Raw genomic sequence first — 20,608 nt, 5'->3', positions numbered from 1 at the left:
AGAGCTTATTCTTCAATGGGCAATTAATCAAAACCCTGTTATCATTTGCCTCTGTTGTTGTAACGTTGAATGAATATATACAGTGCAATTCCACACAACACATCATCAATGCTTGTTCCATTATCCACTTTGAGCAATTTACATTGAACGAGGAAATTGAGCGTCAGGAACAGAGATCACTCACATTCAAAGTAAAAGTTAAAGCATGGATATAATAACTGGTATACAGGTATATATCTGCCACTTTTCCCACAACTTAATCAATTAACTCAGGGATTCATATTTTTATACAACTATATATTTAAACAGTAATCAGATAGTTAATGTAGGAATACTTAGTTTTATTACTTTGGGTGAATGGTGTGAGTCTGAGTAGGTCAAGTTGTGTTGATTTACCAAGAACCTTGACTTTATTGTTGGCTCCATTGTCATGAAAATAATGCCTTTATGTTATCTTTATTAAAGGTTAGCTAGAGTCAGTCCCCGTCAAATATCCCAGGTTAAATCCATTGACAAGAGGGCAGTTAATGATGCGAATAATGCAAACAGGTAACATCAGATCACTTAGGTAGCAGAGTACTGTTCTGAGATCAGATGTAAGTAGAGATATGCGTGGCACTGAAGTATGTCTTATAATCTAATTTATGATTTAGCTTGAACAGGTCAAACCCATTTAGCTTCATCGGTCTAGGGGCAAGCAAGCATGAATTGCTTGCCCTAATGCAGGGGTTCTCAAACTTTTGCAAGCTGGGCCCCCCCAAAGCTGGTTAGGGGTAGTTGGGCCCCCCCTCCATGCCGCCCGCCACCACAACCCTTAACCACACCACAATATATAGATAGATAGATTGCTTGGAGACAGTGCTATGCTTGGAGATGGTGGATTGTTGTTGCTGGAGGCCATCACGTTTACCTTTTAAAGAAGTCCACATGCTTCTCTTTCAAGTCGGGGTGTTTGTTGTTGAGGTGCCTTTTTAATTTGCATGGCTTCATGCTGTCATTTGCCAGCACCTCGACACAAAAAACTCACTGAGGACATTGCTCAGTTGTGCCTGTGACGGTGAAACCAAACTGCAAATAGCTCTTGTCATATTTGCGAAGCTTTGGCTTCTTCGCAACTGGCGCATCGGTTGCCTGACTTTTACGAATCAGAAACTTGTCCATGGTTGTGTTAGTTTGCTGATACAGTGTGTGTGATGTTAATCAAGTTCTAATTGCAACGTCGTGGTGGGTTTGTATGTGTGGCTGTGAGCGACTTGCACACGAATAATGAATAAGGCTGTGCTAGGCAATGGCTCCTAACAAAACGAACAGTACACAATGTAGACAGGGACAGCACAGAATAATATTCAAGTGCTGGTGTTTTATTTGTTGCAACATGGTGGATGATTGAAGATGTAAAGGTAGGTGTTAAGGGAGAAATAGCTAGCTGCAGTTGGAAGATGTTAGCTAGCTATAAGGGTAGCTTTTGGGTCTATGAGCTTTCTAAAAAAGACTGTGGAGCAATTTACTCCTTAGATTAGGCTACGAAAAGGCCTGCTGCAAGTGCCCGAAGGTATTACTTAGGAAGGAGTGAGTCTTTAAAAAGACTGTTTATTAAGCAATGAATATCTGAATTATAGAAGAAACAAGAGCAATCGCACAAACTCTGAGGATGAGCGCTGACCATGCCTGCAGTTACTTTTATACTGGGAAGCGTACGTGCAACTCGCGTACAAATGATAACACTCCTCTTTTGATTGGTGGATCAGGAACGAAATGGTATTTGATTTGTTTGTGTCAGTCCAGCACCTAGCATTTCGCCACTGAGGAAAATTCACTAACCAGTGACAGGTCATCTGTCTTTTTCTCTTCTTTTTTTTGTCTGTGACGTTGCGCCCCTCCCTGGAGAGTTCTTTATTCAAATCAAGATTTTCACTAATGAATTCTTTAAATTATTACACCACTATTGTAAATAAATCTATTTGCATATAAAAATGTGGTTAATATACAGAATATAAACTAGTATGCAAAGTTAATGCTTCTTTAGCCTGTGTGTTCTGTTGCACCATCCAAAGGGGAGAAGTTACAGGGAAGAGAGTGGATGACTGCAGTGTGTACCAGCAGGCCTGAGCTAAGTTGAACATCCCTAACTGTGAACCTATGTTAGAATGTTCAGCTTTAGGTTGGTGTGAACAGACCAAAGCACCAACTGCTTGAACTTTGACCAAAACACAGACTCATCTCTGAGTTCATTGACACCTGACAATAAAGGGATAGTTCACCGAAAAATAAAAATCCACTCATTATCTACTCACCACTATGCCGATGGAGGGGTGGGTGAAGTGTTTGAGTCCACAAAAACCTTTTGGAGTTTCAGCTATGCATCAAATTCCAATACAATTCAAGTAGCTTCTTCAAATGTAATAAAACAACATAAAGAAACATGTCATCCAAATGTCTTTAAGCCCGGACATTGAAATTACCTAACTTTCGCTTGTGATCCACGCCCGAGCACGGCTAGTTAAGCTGTTTCAGATTGTATGATTTTAACCTGATTCGATTTACACCTGGACTAGTGTCCACACATTGAAGTCTGAATGAGATCTGATCGCTCTGTATGGCTTACTCATCCTCACATTCTCCTCATTTGCACAGGTCCAAAAAATAACAAACAACAAAAATATTGAACCCCCACGCACATCGGGTTGAAACCGCTGATGAGATGAGCACACAAGAGTATAAACATTTGGTTTCCTGGGTCCAATAGGTGGTGCTATGCCTGAATATTATCATGTCAGTGAGTGTTGTCTCTGGGACAGGACTCCAGTTGATCATTAACTTTGAGGCAGATCTGACCAAGCTCAAAATACATTACATCAACACTACAGACCTACCATCAATCAAATGCAGTCTTTTAATAACTTTTCATCACTTAGGTCTCTAGATTGTGTGCACCAATTTGCCAGTGGGCCTGATTATGACTGTTGATTGAGTTCGTTAATATACGATGACTGGAGATTTCTAGAAATTGCCTTTATTTGAGCCAAGATTTAAAAACTTTACATGAATTAAGAGTGAGGGTCCATTAAACAAACACAGTGCCCAACCCCAAAGTCTATTAACATCTGTGATTCTACAAAATACTGATGATATTTTATCAAATCAAAGTATCTCTGTACAGGTTTGTTGTTTTTTCTCTCTCTTCTCTGCCGCTGTTATCACAGGAGGCCAAGTCCCAACTGAACAGCCAAATGCAAACACACTCGCACAGGTCCCAGAGTGTCAACGGATGTGATGGATTACAACAATCAAACAATATTTCATGAGTCCCAGCTGGCTGCAAGGAGCTGGAGCCATTTAAATTTGTAGGAGAGAGCATTTCTCTTTGTCTATTTTTGTCCCAACTGTCTTCCCCCTGCCTCCGATGAGTCACGCTCTGCTCCCAGCATAATGTGATGCACTCAGATCCAAAAGACACACACAAAAACATTTCAAGGTTTGTCCATTAAGATAAGGATTTTGAAAGATGTTGATTTATCAACTTTTGGAGCATTTTTACTTGATAATTCTGCTACGAATCTCAACTTTTGACATGACTCAAAGTCCAATGTCACGGCTGAAATCTTAGTGACAATTAACCTTTCACAGGAAGTCTGGTACAAATTTGTCTAAATGGTGCTATCATTATTTTTCTTTTCAGAAACCTTGCATGTACTGTACTTCTTGTCTCGTATTATGTCTTACATGGTCAGGAACAGACCATTTTTTTCTATCTGCTGAATGGACCTTTTTAAGACTAAGTAGTCACTTAAAAGTAGAATATAAATGTTGGATACTTTTTCATAATTTCCTCCAATTCAGCTTCTACACCAGGGGAGGGCAATTAATTTATCCCAAGGGGCCACATGAGAAACATGGGCAGTTGTGGAGGGGCCTGACCAATAGGCTGAATGTAATTCTACTCATATTAATTTGATAAGCTTCTACTGGTAAGAGTAAATGTTATGATTAGGCAATGAAAAAGTGAGTTAGGCAAAGTAATAACGCCATCATTATATCACACTTTAATCAACATTTACAAGAACAGTATTTCAAAGATCAGCTTTAAATTACCTTTATACAAAGTGCTATTACTATTAGCAAATAGTCTTATCACCCCATTTGCTGGTTTTCTTATTTTTTTTTCTAGTTCAGTGAGAGAAATCTAGTCTGTGTCGGGCATGAACGACTGCTTCAGTGTAAAGTCTACACTGAAACAGTATTTTTCTTGTGTGTGTATGTGTGTGTGTGTGTGTAAAACATAGTAGCAGATTTTTTTTTTCTTCTATAAATCAGTTAAAGGCAATTAAAAGCAAGAAAACGATCATGATGTCATGTTACATGATAAGTGAAATCACGAAGAAGTCACATTGATGGCAGAAAATTACATCATGCAAAGTTTAAAAAAACACATTAGTCAAGGTAACTCTGCTCCCTATAGGTTCATAATACAGATTTATGAACATGAATGATGTCATCGTGGCTGGAATTAATAATAGCCCACTATAATAATTTACTATCATAAACCAGAATATAAAATCATTTACTGTAGTAATTCATTTACTTTTGCAGCTGATGAGGCTTGACGTGATCTATAACTGATTTAGAATAACCAATCATTTTTCAATCTCTGCTTTCGATGTCGAAAAGAAGAAGTAAGCATTTTGTTATAAGGCCTTATGCAATGCACACAAAGGCTATACATAGACTCTATGATGTGTTCAAACTGTTTAAACTGTTAATATCTGTCCATGCATGGCAGTTATGGTATATATATGGTTATGGATAAGGACTTATCAAGGTTACATCAAATAAAAAAAACTGCAATAAATGATCTAACCTCCCGTTACTTACTAGTATAGTGGTTGTTCTAAACTTGCCTGTTTGGAATGGGCTGTTATCTTGGCCTGTGTTAATGCTCCAGAGCTACTTCAGAATTAGTGTGTCCTCCTCAAACTGTTCTCCAATACACTATTGCATATTTATTTTCATTTTACTTAAATCAAACTTATCATGTGTCCAAATGGAATTCAACACTGCGCTTTACGGAAAATGCACAAAAAATGTGATCCACATACAGCTCTTTTTGTAGAATAAGTAGGTTGATCATGGCGAATTCTTACTACTACCTGGAACCAGGTTGCAGCTCAGTCGATGAGAATGACAAAATGGAGTTTTGTGAGAATTGCATTCAAACGCAGAAAACAATTCTTGAAGTTGGGAACACAAGTCTGTGCCCCGTTTATTTTTGTAGCTGCGCAACAACAAACAAAATGGCGCTCCAATACCCAGCAAGCCTTGGGCTTAACGTCATCACGTTACCCAGCAGGCACTGGGCTCGACGCCATCACGCACATATATATTTAAAGGGACACGGTCCCGGCACAGTCATACTTTACACATTACTTAAATAACGATATGAAACAGTGTATAGAACTATACTAAGAACAAGGGTGAAATATGCAAGTCACATTCACTACAGTTGAACCAAGGGTTTACTTTCAGGCTAAGTGTTACTTTGCATAGAGTAACTGAATCAGTTAAATAAGCCACTAAGAAAACAACATGTGAACTTTTCAAAATGATGGACTGATGATTCACCAGATCAGAAGCCAATTAATCTAAGTTCATGATACCATTTTTCCATCGGTATCAGTAGCTGTAGAGGTTCAACAGTGCAGCACGATGAGCCCATATCTCCATCTTGATAGCACAAGCTACTGTATATGTAAGCGTCCAAACCACTGCAGTGCAAATGTGCTTCACCGACACCTCTGCACTGATACTGTACATCCTCATGTCTGTTTGAGACACATCACTGCACCACATATGGAAATATATGTTGATTTAGTCTTTCCAATGGTCACTCAGATTTACAGACGGATGCTATTCTTTCAGTAATTCAAGACCAAAGATGGACATCTTGACTTCTCCTCTAAAGTGAAACTATAGCAGTATAGGCTGCCTCCTCCGTGATAGTGGATGGAACATGAAACAAACGACTGACAAAATATGGATTCTTTCTTTTGTCTTTTTTTCAAAGATCATTTATGTCGATTAGTTATTATCACACGGATGATTGTCCACGTGATTAGCTTTCTGGTACATTTGGTTTAATTACTTATTTGAGATTATATGAATGGGGAGCAACGGTATGATTGATAGCTGATTGATTGAGTGCATAAACTGATAAACTGGACTTTGCTACAGTGTCTCCATCCCCCTATCGCTACTGTGTAGGCTCCAAAATACATTTGTGACAAATTAACTTCATTTGTGGATAGTGGGAGAAAGTGGAGACACATCTTTATATAGAATGTACATTGCAGAGTCCATGCAGTAATCTGTGTGTGTGTGTGTGTGTGTGTGCATTTGTATGTGTCTGGGTCTTGAGACCATACAGTCTATGGTTGAATCCAGTGGAGGAAATTGATTGGTTGCTACACGTGAGAAAGGAAGTCATCTATCTGATTTATTATAATGAGTGTAGGCTTGTATGAGGATTTAGAAGCATAAGAAGAAAGTTTAAAAGGATTCCCTGCAATGAACTTTGAGGGTGCAACTCAGGATATGTAGAGCACAGTGTCAGCGCTGCATGTGATTCCTAATTTAGCTGATACCATGATGCCAAACACACGACCAGCAGCATGTCAGCATGCCTCATGCCTGTCATCTCAGCAGGTGGTTGGGACTTGTTGAGGCTAATTAAACTTTCCAGCAGTGGAGCCTGTCACATTTAACGATGTCCTGACGAATTAGATGATACACCACATGTCTATTTATTATATGTACCAGCTTGTCCTGGCAGGATCACAGGAAACCGATGCCAGCTTACAACAGGCATGCTGATCAGTGACTAAAGTTGTGTTCATCTATGTCACTGCAAAAGTAAACAAGGTTAAACAGAACTGCAGCCGGAGAGAATGTTGGGGGAGAGGTAACCTAGTTGTTAACAGCTGCTTATCCTCTTATCCCCTCTGGTTTAAAGCATGCTTGTACTACTGCATGACAAAATGTCTGTATATTGTTACACACTGAGATCAGGTCCAGTGGGTGCCAGTTAATAGAGGATGCACCAAGCTTAACTTTGAGTCAGCAGCATATTCAAATCACTGAATATGTGAGATAACTAAATTAATTTTGGACTTTGAAAAATGTTTTACACAGGGAGTTTCACAAGAGGCACCTCCATTATCCCAGTCTGGTGCCCCCTCACTTTGGGCAGTGGCTACATTTTCCTCCTCCATGCACCATAGAGTATTGAAGCTCATTTAACACACATTCAATCTAGTTTTTTTAAATATCTCTCAGATAATTGTCTTTTAGTTGTCCTCAATGGTTGATTTTGACTAGGATGTTTGATTCTGCTGCCGCACCTTTCTCGACCAGACTGCACAAGAGAATCCAGGAGTGCATGTTTGCTAGTGATGTAAAAATGGGGCTTTTGCAAACAAAAGATTGAGTTCTTGGTCCGAGTAACTTGGTAACAATGAGCAGGTTGAAAAGTTCCCATTCAGTGAAGCAGTTGATTATTAAAGAGACATTTTTGCTGAAGTATTCCACTTGTTTAAGAATGTCTTGGGTTTAATATCAGTGTTTCAACAAGATGGACACACAGTGCTGGCTCGTTGAGCTCTGACTTTATTTAACCTCTTCCTTTGTACAGCTGCTCATTGTATGGTAGCATTATAGGACACGCCTATTGATTAGTACAATTTGATCCATTATTAGCTCCAACAGTCCAGTGTAACACGTGACAACACCACAACAGTAAAGGAGCTGTCATTGGCTGGATAATTATAGGCTATGGCCACATTTATATACACTGTAATATATTTGCATTGCTGGAACTGTCATAGAAGCAGTAGAAGATCGATAAGCTGTGCTCTCAATATAACCCCCCATAGGGCGGCTGTGGCTGAGGGGTAGAGTGGTCGTCCTCCAACCTGATGGACAGCGGTTCGATCCCCAGTCTGACCTATCTCCATGCCGAAATGTCCTTGGGCAAGATGCTGAACCCTGAATGGCCCCTCATAGAATAACAAATGCTGTGATAAGATGCACTGTATGAATGGGTGAATGTAAAAAATGTACTGTAAAGCGCTTTGAGTGGTCATCAAGACTAGAAAAGCGCTATATACTCTCGGGTCAAAGGTCAAAGGTCATTGTGAATATCACGAAGCACATTTTATCCTGGTGAACTTAGTAATTCAGAACTGCCTTAAAGGAATCCCTGGAAGTATGACCTGGTCAGAATTATTGGTCAAAGGTCAGTGCTGCTGTGTGAATGTTGTATCGGAAATGCCCAAAGGTAATTTTCTTGCATCAGGCACAAACATTCATTATGATTTTAGTTGACTTGATTAGAATATAGCCAAAAATCACTGTGAACTAACAATACACATTTTTGGCCTAGTGAATGTGATATCACAGGTCTACCTTGAGGGAATTTCTCAAAATTTTGCAGAATTGCAGAGGTTTTGCTGAACGATTTTTTGTTTTAAGACCACAATGTTAACAAAACCACAACATCTGCCTTTCAATTTAAGTGTATTTTCCACATCTAGTTCTTTTACCCAATGCTTTTACATGTAAGTCAGCTTCGACAGAAACTAAAATTGACATACCCTTTAAAGGAGAGTGTTTTTCACGTGTTGTTTCTGTTACTTTATCTCCCCCCATATATGTGCTAAAGACAAAAGCGTGGTATCTCCGTCCATGCTGTCCTCAGCCGCCTCCTTGAGAGACCACGCAGCTTTCTTCCAGTCAGAAACGATGCGGCCAGCCAATGACCCCAAAGAGCGCGACCCCTCCCACGTGCGAATGCTGAATGATGTGCTACGTGACCTGGAGAAGAGCTTCATCATCCCACAGACGCCGCCTGGAGTTTACAGGTAGGGGGAAAGATGCACTCTCAGAGGTGTAACAGTGGTACAGTGGTGTTGCATGTCACAGGTTTAATGTCAGCCTACTCCCATTCAAACACTCAGTATTAATGATGTGTGGCCATGACATTTATTATCATTTTAGAAATGTACAAATTTTCTATACTCCTTCTTCAGCAAAAAGAAAAAAATACATAAACTTCCCCCCTTTCTGACCTCCTCCCATTCTCCTGATGTTTTTCACAAGTGCCTAAATCAGACATAGTCTCATGCTGTGTCAGCCATTATTAAAAATCCCCAAACTCCATCTATCTTTCATCGGGCGGATCCACATCTTTTTCAACTTGATCTACATACGGAGCAGAACAGCAACACTGTGACATAAAACTTGGGCTTTACACTGAACACATATTTATTCCTGCTCACAAAGAAAAATGTAACATGTAAATAAATAACACGCCACTGGGTTTTTTTAAGCAGCAGCTTTTCAGGGCAGAGCAGCAGTAATTCATAGCTGTTCACAGTCACTGCGCTGCACAAGAAAGAGAGAGCTGCGGATAAGTTGATGGAGATATCTTAATCAATCACTCCAGCTAAAGATTGAACAACAACTATTAATCATTTCAATTCACATGAGCTTGACTGATGGTGGGGACTCATAACAGTAACACCCCTGTTCTGTCTGATTTTAGCGTCCACACTGTCAGGTATACATTTACACTCACACACACACACACACACACACAAAGCTCTTAGCCATATACTTTCCCACTAGATTTGAACAGAATAAATGGCCTCCGCTGTTCAGTGTTATTCACAGTTTATGGCAGTAATTGACATGTTAATTGTCCTAGACTTCCATTAGCATCCAAACTAAAATTAGCTGCTCTTTCATGCATGGAGAGCATTAAGACTTAATAGTACTCATTTGTAAAGGAAGTTACCATTCCCTCACAAGACTGAGACAATTAGACTTAGAGCACTAAGAAGCCTTTAGAAAATGTCTAGCTTTAACTGTTGCTATTGTTTCTACCCGACAAAATTTAAAGTACATTGTAAGCAACATAAAAACATTGTTGTGACATTCATGTGGCATAGCAGTGCAGATGCCTGTTATTGGTATACTTATGGTTGTGTGCATGCTTCCTTTGTCCCTTAGCAACCATTACTTCATGAAATTGTATACTAAGACTTTAAATGCCTCTTCAGGGAATCTCGTCCATCTGTATTGGCCAAGTCAGGCCAGACCTTTTTCAGTTTGTGGTTTAGCTGTAAATACTCTGAATCAGGGGTGCAGTAGCCAATGCCACTGAAAGGAGATTTGAGATAAGTAGTAGTCTTTGTCACTAAGAAGGTCAGTGGGTGGACCTGCTGTGTGTCCTGGGGGATTTAAACTCTGACTCAACTTTAAATGTCTGTAGTTGTATAAACAGTCATTTTGAACTACTGCTTTTTTGCTAATTTAAAGCACTGGCATTGAGTCCACTATCAATGAAAGTAAAAATCCATGTATTTAAAACGATAGATTAAAACTTTTTGAAATTATCTCACATGTTACAAACCTTGTATTAAATTGTAAAACTATTATTACCTGCTAAAAAAAAAAACATGTATTTTGACGAATAAACCAGCTACACACTAAGAAATAAAGGAACAGGAATGGACCTTAAAGTGTACAAAGGCTTTGTCGCCCCAACTAATGGCCCTTTACAGCACATTAACATGTATTCCCCTAATTTTATAAACATTTTTTACAATCTTATTATTAAGTACAGAACCTTAAAACAATTGTGGCATGAGGATCAGGCACGAATGGTTCATCACGCTTGTCTCCCTCTTCCACAACACTGCCAATGTGCCTCTGAATGAAGGTCATTAAGTTTTTCTGGTGTGGTGGGGATGCAATGTTTAAAGAAAAATACAAACAATACTAAAGACTGTTATTAAGGCTTCATCAAGGCCTGTGCACTGGCACACTTTACCTTCTTTCAGTAAACGCCATCTTCCGTCATTGTCCATCAGTTGTATGGTTGGATAGGGTGAAACAGGATACCCCTGCCGAAAAGAATAGAAAAAGGAATGAACCTTGATGATTAGCAGCACCTTAGTAAAAACACCTTTGGGATTTAATTTAACATTACAAAATGAATGTTACAATGTATGCATTTGCAGAATACAAACTTAACATTTAATGGTGCATTTCTTCTTATTGCATACTGAAATCTAATATTAAAAAAATCGATTTACTAAGCTTTTATACAGGTGGACTTATATAGACAGGCGCAGAGAGAGACAGACAGAAAGATACAGACAGACTTGAGAAGTTATGACGTGTGATAGACTCTTGTCATTAGATTTGAGCAACCATATCATGATCATACAACATTATTTTTTTAAACCATGTATCCTTTCAAATGTAACGACTACCTGAGATTAACTAAAATACATACCCAGTTATTTATGGAGTAAATACGCAAGATAAATCACTGTTAAGTGGCTGACACACATATACACAATAACCTCTGATGTCTGGATGTACCAAAACTTTCTTTAACCAGGCTGGGCAGAAAAAGTAAGACTGCCAGATGAAGGCTCTGACCCAAGCTGTAGTACAGCCCAGAGACAGAATGGATGTGATTGTCGGTCCATTCACACATCATGTCACTGGAATGACATTAAGGCTTGTATGACTTTCACTAGAGTAAATACACAGAAACTAATAAAAGGTACACACTTACACACTTGCGGCTCTGTGTAATATTGCAGTAAAAACAAAACTATTAATATAAACAAAGAACTATAACTTATGTTGGCAGTTTCAATATGCAAGCAACAATAAAAACAAAAGACTGTATTACAACAATAACCAAGACTGGGCTGAGATTGATTTGAACCTCAAAAAGTGTGTGTGTGTGTGTGTGTGTGTGTTGTTAAGCTATCTTACATACAGCACACCGAAATCCGTCACATCCCAGCCAGGTCAAGTAAGGACCAGGTACCAGGGCGACTGACAGGTATACAATGCCAAGGGGGGGAAATGTAACAGAAACACAGAGTATGAGTAATATAAACATTAGTAGTGTGAGAGAAAGTCACCTCGCAAGCACATTAACGTAAAACACAAATGTAAAATGCACAACACAACTGCAAAAACCACAACTCGAATGCAAAAGCCATACAACTGACACAGCACAGGTGAGTCTAGAATGTGGAACGTGCAATGAGAACAGTCACCTTCTGCGTTCAAGTGTGCCGCTATTGTACCTGCGATGTGTTTCTGTTGTGTGGCTTTTTGCATTCATGTTGTGGCATTTGCAGTTAGGTTGTGGCTTTTGTAGTTGTCTTGTCAGTTTTGCTTCCATGTTGTGACTTTTGCTTTCGTGTTTTTACTATAATGTCCTCGTGTGCGATGTCTCTGCCACTGTGAAAAGAGGAGCAACACTGATTCTACCAGAAAGAGATAAACAAAGAGTTGCATGTTAATCGAATGCTCTGACTGAGACTGGTGAAAGAGGCCTCCAGCAAAGTTAACTTTCAGTCACACTTGTTACACAAATATCACTGAAGCCCGACAAACCAAATACACACCGGTTCACCAGTAGCGCCCATTTACCTAAAAGATTTCTTTGGAAGAACCTGAACCTGCATGGCAACTTGACCAACTTCTTCCAACTGCATCAGCGATGGCTCTGGTAATACATGTATCAAGTCCAGCCTGGTTTGCCCTTTTTATTTGCATGTTACATTTATATCCCAGGTGTATCCAGTAGAATTAATCAAGGGCAATACATGCATTAAACCCCACCGGTTGGCTGTTTATTTGACTGCATCAATCCTAGATGGAATTGGAACTGATTGATCTTCAATGTTTACTTCCATTGGTCTAATTTAATATGTTTTGGACACTGAAGAGGCTCAAGTTATGAACTGTGGTACTGGATTATATGAATCATTCAGATCTTAGATGCTGCAGAAGGAATTATGTTTCTATTCTGTCCCTTGTGCAAACATGCAGGGCTTACAGTATATCTGAGAGTTAGTAGGTTTAGTATGCAAATTTATGTAGCTCCTTCAAAACCACTGCTGCAATATGCTTAGCACATTTAAAGGTAAAAATAAAATTAACAAAAGCAACATTAGACAACCTTTCTGCCATAGACTTTATTAGTAGCAATCTAAGATGGTTTCTACAATCCATTACAGTCAATCAGGAAAAATGTTTCATCAATGATGTTGGGTTTTTTTTCACTGAAAAGTAATAACAATAAAAAGTCATTACTTTGACCAACATAATTAGCAAAAGCTTTTATTTTTTAAATTGAAAATTAATTAATGTATTCCTTTTTTGAAGTCACCACACTGAATTTGAACAGTGCAAGTTCTGGAAAAGTTTGATTGTGGATTGTGGATCAAGAATTGTGGTGGTAGTTAATCAGTGGTCATGATACAACTTGATTGCTTAGATATAAAATATGCCTATATTGTCTTATACTACTTTTAATGGCAATGCAGCGATCATTTCAATTACCATTACTGCTCCCTTCATCACTGTCAGAGATGTTCTTTTGAATTAATAGTCAAAATATAAATTAAAATTGTTTTTTGGGTTCTCTTTCCTCACTCTTTTTGAGATGTAAGATGATGGGACAGAGGATTTCACACCTTCTTTAGCCATTAGAGGTAAATTGCGATTTGTGAATATGAGTTGTATGAATATAATTTGATTGATTGCTTCAGTGTGCTGGTTCCAATAACCATTTTCCGAATCCAATAACGAACATGTATACTTCCTCTCAGGGGTTACAGACTGTAACAGGTGTGTGTGTGCACATTTGGATTGAAAACCCAATATATGGAATTCCAAACGCAATATACGACTGTGTGCATTTGTCAGGACGGGCAAAATGTCAGACGTGAACCTAAAAGCACGACACTTGAGCAGGTTTAGGGAATAACAAGAGTTCTGGTTAATTGGAACGATCCGGGGGTCAAAAGCCAGGCAGACAGTCAGGTAGTAAACAAATCCAATAGGGAGCAGGCAAAAGGGAATCCAGGGTCCAGAAGGCAGTTCAGAGCGGGGATCAGCCAGAACAATGAATCAAGGGATAACGCTGGAAAGCTAGGAACAAACCCACTAGACGATCTAATGGGATCCGTGGGACAAGGTGATGCAGAGCAGGGAGGAGTGGCTGAATTCTGAAATGACATGAGAATTAGTACATGCTAACAATAAGATAAGACGAGATAAAACAAGAAAATGTTAAGAGCTGACTGAAGTTGTAACATTATTGGTTTTGGATGTTGTGTAACAAAATGAAGCTTCTCTGTACGTATGTGTCAATTGGCTCAATTATTCTGGAAGTCGGTGTGTTGATTGCTGAAATCCAAATTTATGTTATCTATTTGGAACCTACTATTTATCTATCTTCAGCTCTAAAATAAAGGTGTCTAGATTCGCAAAATGTTAGTTTTGCCCGTAAACCCGCCTAATCTTTAAATTCCATTTAGCAAAGATGATGAGCTGAAATGTTCCCACTCTGAAACTAGCCTCACAAACAGGTACCAGCACAGAGGGACCCACCTTGCAGCTGTCAGTGTTGGATGGATGCTGCTGCTCCTGTGTGAGTGACACCTGGGACCAGTAGACAGTTTAAACCCAATTTGTTGTGTTGCAGAGCAGGAGGCAGCCTCAATTAAGAGCGGATGTCAGGCTGCCGAGGGCCAAGCCAGTCGAAAGCAGATGTCTTTATGTGCACTCAGAGGTCTTTGAAAAATAACTATTTCATCACTGGATATTCACAGACAGACAGGGGACAGTTAGGGGCATGGGCAAACACAATTCCCTTCTTTAGGGTATTGCTCCTCTTTCTTTCTTTCTTTCAGTTTCTTTTCATGACATTAAGTTATTTTCCTCACGCTAGTTCTTACCTTCTGCATGACCATTACAATAATTGAATGGATTACCTGGATGCCGTTCAGCAGAATTCCAGACCCAAGGAAACTAAAGTGCGAAGGTCGTTTCACATGTACACAGAAGAAGAAAAATACTCAACATGTTATATATTTTTATAAAGCTAACACATTATAAGTCTTTCTAAACAAAAGGCAGGGTTCACATTGTCAAGTCTTCATTACTAATAGGCCGCACATTGTGGCTCAGTGTGAGCTCCTCCTACAGTTTGTTAGTGAACACCATTTGAACATAGATCTGATTAATACATCTTGAATATACTAAAACTATTTAATTACTCTTCCTAACTAATTACAAACCCAAGTACATTAATACAGAGTTTTAGTGAGTAAGATAGGCTATATTAAATACATTTAAATTCACAACAATACATCAAAAGTCAAAAGTAATGACTCTCAATATGAACCCAAGTAATTTAATCATACTATAAAGGAACATGGTAAAAAGCTATTAAGTAAATAGACTGAATTAAATAAAGTTCAAGTCATTCAATTGTATTTGCGTCATAGTGATCGATTCATCCCCATTGAATCAGGCAGGAGTTTAAAAATAGAGCATGAAAGTAGAGAAGACAAAAGAAAAAGAAAACAAACTCAGCCTACAAAATGATTTTATAGCCTCATATTGACAGTTCATCATTTAGACACCAGAGAGAGGTGAGAGATTATAATGTATATATCCGACAGGTTTCACATTCTGAAAACAGATCATGGTTACCCCCTCTCCTGGGCAAGCAAACCAAACGAAACAAACTGTAGAAGTATAGAGAAAACTCCATGAACCGAATAAGCAGGTTCAGACAATAGATGGATGATGCATTCAGGATTTTTTTTTTAAACAAACAAACAAAAACATCTTGCTTTGTAGCTCAGCTGCCAATGACCAGTGGGCGAAAGGTGACCGTTCCTCCGGCAGAACAAAGCCATTTTCAATATGGATACATTTTCTTTGGCATATTGGGTTACAGCTTAGAACAAGATGTGAACACAATGCGATGAGGGATAATACAAAAAATCCAAGGTCGTTTCATCAGGGCAAGCCTGGTCACGCACTTTCCATTGCCACTGGCTTTCTTTTCTTCAAGAAATAATTTTCCTGCTGATTCTTTTCTGGGGTGCTGTTCCAAACATGAATGCAATATTCACCTCAGCAAAAATAATGCATACGTTACAGAAATTACTTCTTTGTGGGGTGTTGTTTGTTTTATTGAATGGTTCATTCCACCAAAATTCATTTTGTGTTCTTCGTCATAGAAACTCAAACTGAGGTTTTTGCATATGTTTTAAGATAATTTATCTATCAGCTGAAAAATCACAATGTCTCTTGAAACTAAAACAATGCTGACTGATTCACTTCTACACACATAGACTGCTATAGTTCAAAACAGAGATAGGAAGTTTTGTATCCTTTATGGAGCTAGGCAGGAGGCAAGGGTTGGGTCCTAGCTCATCTATGTTCACAACGTCTCTTTTTATAAGCTTTAAACTATGATCTGTTTCTTGTTTTGACCCAAGCCACATATTTTAGTTTCCTCCCCATATCTGCATTAATACATACTGTTATATTAATGATGAGTTGTATGAGCATATGTAATTAAATGCTGCTTTAATCTAATTATAAACAACTAGACAATATTATTATCACTTTAATTCCCTTCAGCTCCCCAGAGCATTTTAGGGTCTTTCAATTCAATATTTTTCTTTCGGCAGCTTTACTGCTCTGACTCAATCTCACCGCTCTCAACAGGCACCAAATGAATCTGTTTGCTATCACAGCCAAATCAACACTGTCAATGTGAACATATCTGTGTTGTGATAATTTGTTGTGCGGCCAAAACGTGGCTAAAACACTAGCTCATGCAAATGCAAGTTTGACTTGCCTACTTATAGTTCATAGAAAGTACGATACTTTAAAAACACCGACAGTGGATGTAGAGAAACTTTTTTTGCTAAACATAATCTAATCTTTACACAGCAGACGGAGCAACGGATTTGCTCTGTTCAAGTGTCCAGGAAGCCGCAGCAGTTAGCCATCGTGCACAGTATCAGGATCCTGACACAGAGGCAGTGAAATGGAATTCAGCCATCCTTATTTCCATCATTTTACACCACTGCTTTTTCTAGTGTGCCATGCCAAAATGTTTTGTTCCTTTCTGGCAGCCACACTTTTTGTTTCAGAGTATAGGTATGAAAATCTACCTTGAAAATAACTTGAGACATTAGTCAGTCTGTTTATTTGTGGCTAAGGTATTTTTTATCCTTGGAGGGTGAGGCTGATGAACATAACTCATTTGAGTCTTCTGCTGACTTCTGTGTTCATGTGCTGGTCAGAAATTTTAATTATGAGAGCGGCTGCCAAAAACACTGAATTCATGAGCAACAGTGTTTTGTGGTAAAATCCCCCCCATCAAGAACAAAGTCAGCAAGCATGGACAATGTTGTTAATAAGATAGCTGCTTACACTCTACAAAAAATGTTGTATCATGTTACATTTAATTAATAATTCTCTCTGCCAATTTTTTCGACAAATACAATTTTCTTAACGCCCTTATCCCTCTGGACTGGCCTCACTGGAGTCACTGGTGTTAAGTAGTGAAGTTGATGCAGAGTAACTCCCGAACTCTGACTTTGAGTCTGAATTGTGTTTTGAAGGTGAGTGTTGCTTCACACCCTACAGCTCACTACGTGTGTCTTAACAGATGAAGAATCGCTCCATTTACTCCCTAAGACTGTCCATTCAGCCACTTTAACAGAAATCAATTGACTTGAGGCCCAAGGAGAGCAGCCCTCCACAGTTGCTGCCATTATGACCTACAAACGGTGCCTCTGCGACCCCCCGAAGGCTTACCTCTGTTTATATATGTGTGCTTTGCTTTATGTGTGTGCATGCTGACAGGAAGACAAAGAGACACAGACAGGAGGGCTCTTTAAGGACAGAAAACTAAGCAGAGGTTGGAAATATGAAACATGTTTTCATATGCCATTGTTTCAGTTGTTATTGTCTTCCGTTAACTCAAGGACAATATCAATCACATTATCACAGAGGTTACGCTTTGGTTGTTCAGTTAAAGGTAATAAGCTCCAGGAGGATTGACACAAATATTAGATTTTTGTGATAAAGCTGCTAAAATCTGCAATGTTAACAATCAGCACCTTTTTCAACCATTTGAATTAGCATTGTGACTAACATGGTTTGTAAGGAACACAAAAACTACTTTCTTGAGTAAGTGAACAACATGCACAGTCAGTGTTTCATTTTAGGATCCGTCGTATTCTCGCTGATATTGGAACATTTCTTCATGCAATTGACACATTCACTTTTCAATTTTATTTTATTTGTACAGTGTCAAAATTACAACATCCATTATCTCAAAGCACTTTACAGAGTAAGATAGAAACCCAACAGTTCCCACACCTTGGTGACTTTGACTCAATGTAGGCAGCCATTTGCCTCGACTGGTTGGGATGAGAGAAGAAAGGTGTGTGGAAAAGAGGAAAGAGAAAACAGGGTTAGGGGGTTAGGGTTAGGGAAGAGTGAGAGAAGAGAGAACGGGAAATGTTGTAACTGTCATTTCTGAACTCGGTCAGCCAGTTTGTTAAAATGAAAATACTAAGAGTGATATTTAAGATGTAATGATATTAATGATAGCAGCACCAGTTATGATAATAATGATACTCTAATAACAATAATAATCGTTGTCATCATCGTCAAAATTATCAGGGAGGCTTCTTTCCACTGACTTAACTAAATCAACTATTAACATATTACATGTCAACTTGCTGCTGAAAATGTGATCATGGTCTTATTATTCCTGAACTTATTTTAATATATTGTTCACGCTGGATCTGACCTTAAGAAAACATAACTCACTCCTTTTGTCAGGGTTTTACAATCACAAAATTTCAATCTCCTGAATAATACCGATGTGCAGCCCTTTGAGACCTTATCTGTGACATCAGGCTATCATTCACTTTGACTTGACATGTGTCAACAGTTGCAAACTTTCAGGATTGGCGGATGCTGTGGATTTCAATTCATATTAATAATGGTGTAATAATAAACCGTATTTGTCTTGCACGTAACTAAATGCTTAATATGAATAAAAACAATTATCAGATTACACACAAATTAAAACATGTATAAAGGGTTTGTATAAAAACAAATGTTTTAAGAGGAGATTTAAAAGATGCAGAGGATGTTTCCTGACTGATCTCAGTTGCTTGACTGTTCCAGCCACCAGCTGTGATCTGGCAATAACCAGCAGAGCCCTTGGGGCTTATACATTCTTCAAATAGTTTGAACTGAGGCCATTAATTGCTTTAAAAGGAATGAGTAGAGTTTAGTATGCAATATGATTAAGCTTTGACTGTATGTCCTCTTTGAACTTTCTGTTTATCAAAGGCAGATGCTTGAATGTACCTCTGGTGCTTCTGCATTGTGGAGTCACCAGGGATCCTAGCTGTGTTTGTTCCTTATGGGACACCGCAGTTCTAAAATATGCGACACCAAGGGCACTATGTTATTTTCGAAGTTAACTTGCATTACTTTGTAAGATAAACACAATAAATGATTATTAGAAAATAGCATAAGTGAAACAACCCATGGAGTTCATCTTTTCATTCAGTATTTTTATTAAAGTGTTGATTTATAGGACAGGTTTTAAGGCAATGTTTTAAGTGGTGAGCGCTTGTGTTTTATACTGAGATACTGCTGTTGTTGATGTTAACTGATTAGCAGTACAATGGTTGAGTGTCTATTCAGTGGAAGCGATGTGGGGTGAAACATTACGTTTTTTATTAAATATTACATTGATGTAGTAACCACATGTTAGGACTACTAAAATTAATCCAGTATGCAGTAATCTCTCTTTTAGGAATATTCTAAATGTTTTCTTCATTTTCATGTTGTTCATGATGAACGCAGTACATCACTATCCCTAGGTGACTGCAACTCCTCTGATGTGCAGCTGAGACTTAAATTGGCCCTTGAGTAAATAACAGGTCTCATCCTCTGCCCTTAACCCGCAACCATCACATGCATGATCCATTCGGATTGAACAAATAAATTGTCTATCAGCGATTGACTGAGTCCAGTGTTGGTTGATGATTGTTTGGCCGATTTTGTCACATCTAAGTTTGCTAATATAGTGGTCTGCCTCCTTGAGACCGCTCTATAAATAATAGGTGGGCCCTTTATGTATTACATATATCATATTAGATTAGATCTAACACTATTTCATTGAGTCCATTCTGACTCACACACTGACTTAGCTCTGACCAGCTATAGTTTGTACATTATTTTAGCTTCTCAGTGTCCATTTTTGATTTGTTTATAGCCACCAACAGAATGTCAACACTGGGCAACACATAATAACTGATACTTTCTGAAATTAGTCAAATTTCATAGCTGTGTTTTCATTCATTCATTTATTCATACAACTCCTCCAGACTCCACTTGCTCTCTTTTGTCTCTCTCTGTCTCTATCACCTGCTCTTGCTAACACAAACGCACCTACACCAACACAAACACCGTTATTCGTCCTTTGACACATCTGTAAACTCAAACCTGGTAAAAACAACATCATTTGGTTTTCACAAATGGCGATCTTGTTTATTTGCATATAGAACGGGGACATTTGTCACCTTAGAATCATTTGCCACACGTTTTGCAAAGACAACACATTACCTCACTTAAATTCTTCAGTTTGTGTGCTACAATAAACCCCAAATGGGTG

The 20,608-nt window shown here is 38.6% G+C and overlaps 1 protein-coding gene across 1 annotated transcript in view; it reads left to right on the top strand.

The window, feature by feature from the left end:
• The window catches only part of LOC133961268 (inactive N-acetylated-alpha-linked acidic dipeptidase-like protein 2), a 376,914-nt gene that overhangs the window by 351,173 nt on the left and 5,133 nt on the right, over positions 1-20,608 (top strand). Inside the window, exon 15 of the mRNA XM_062396349.1 lies at positions 8,714-8,912. Coding sequence (XP_062252333.1) covers positions 8,714-8,912 — 199 coding nt within the window. The remainder of the gene's footprint in view (positions 1-8,713; positions 8,913-20,608) is intronic.

The sequence above is a fragment of the Platichthys flesus genome, chromosome 9 (assembly GCF_949316205.1).
Source record: "Platichthys flesus chromosome 9, fPlaFle2.1, whole genome shotgun sequence".
Classification (NCBI taxonomy): Eukaryota; Metazoa; Chordata; class Actinopteri; order Pleuronectiformes; family Pleuronectidae; genus Platichthys; species Platichthys flesus.
Note: the sequence above shows the minus strand (reverse complement) of the source record. Positions and strands in the feature narration are given on the sequence as shown.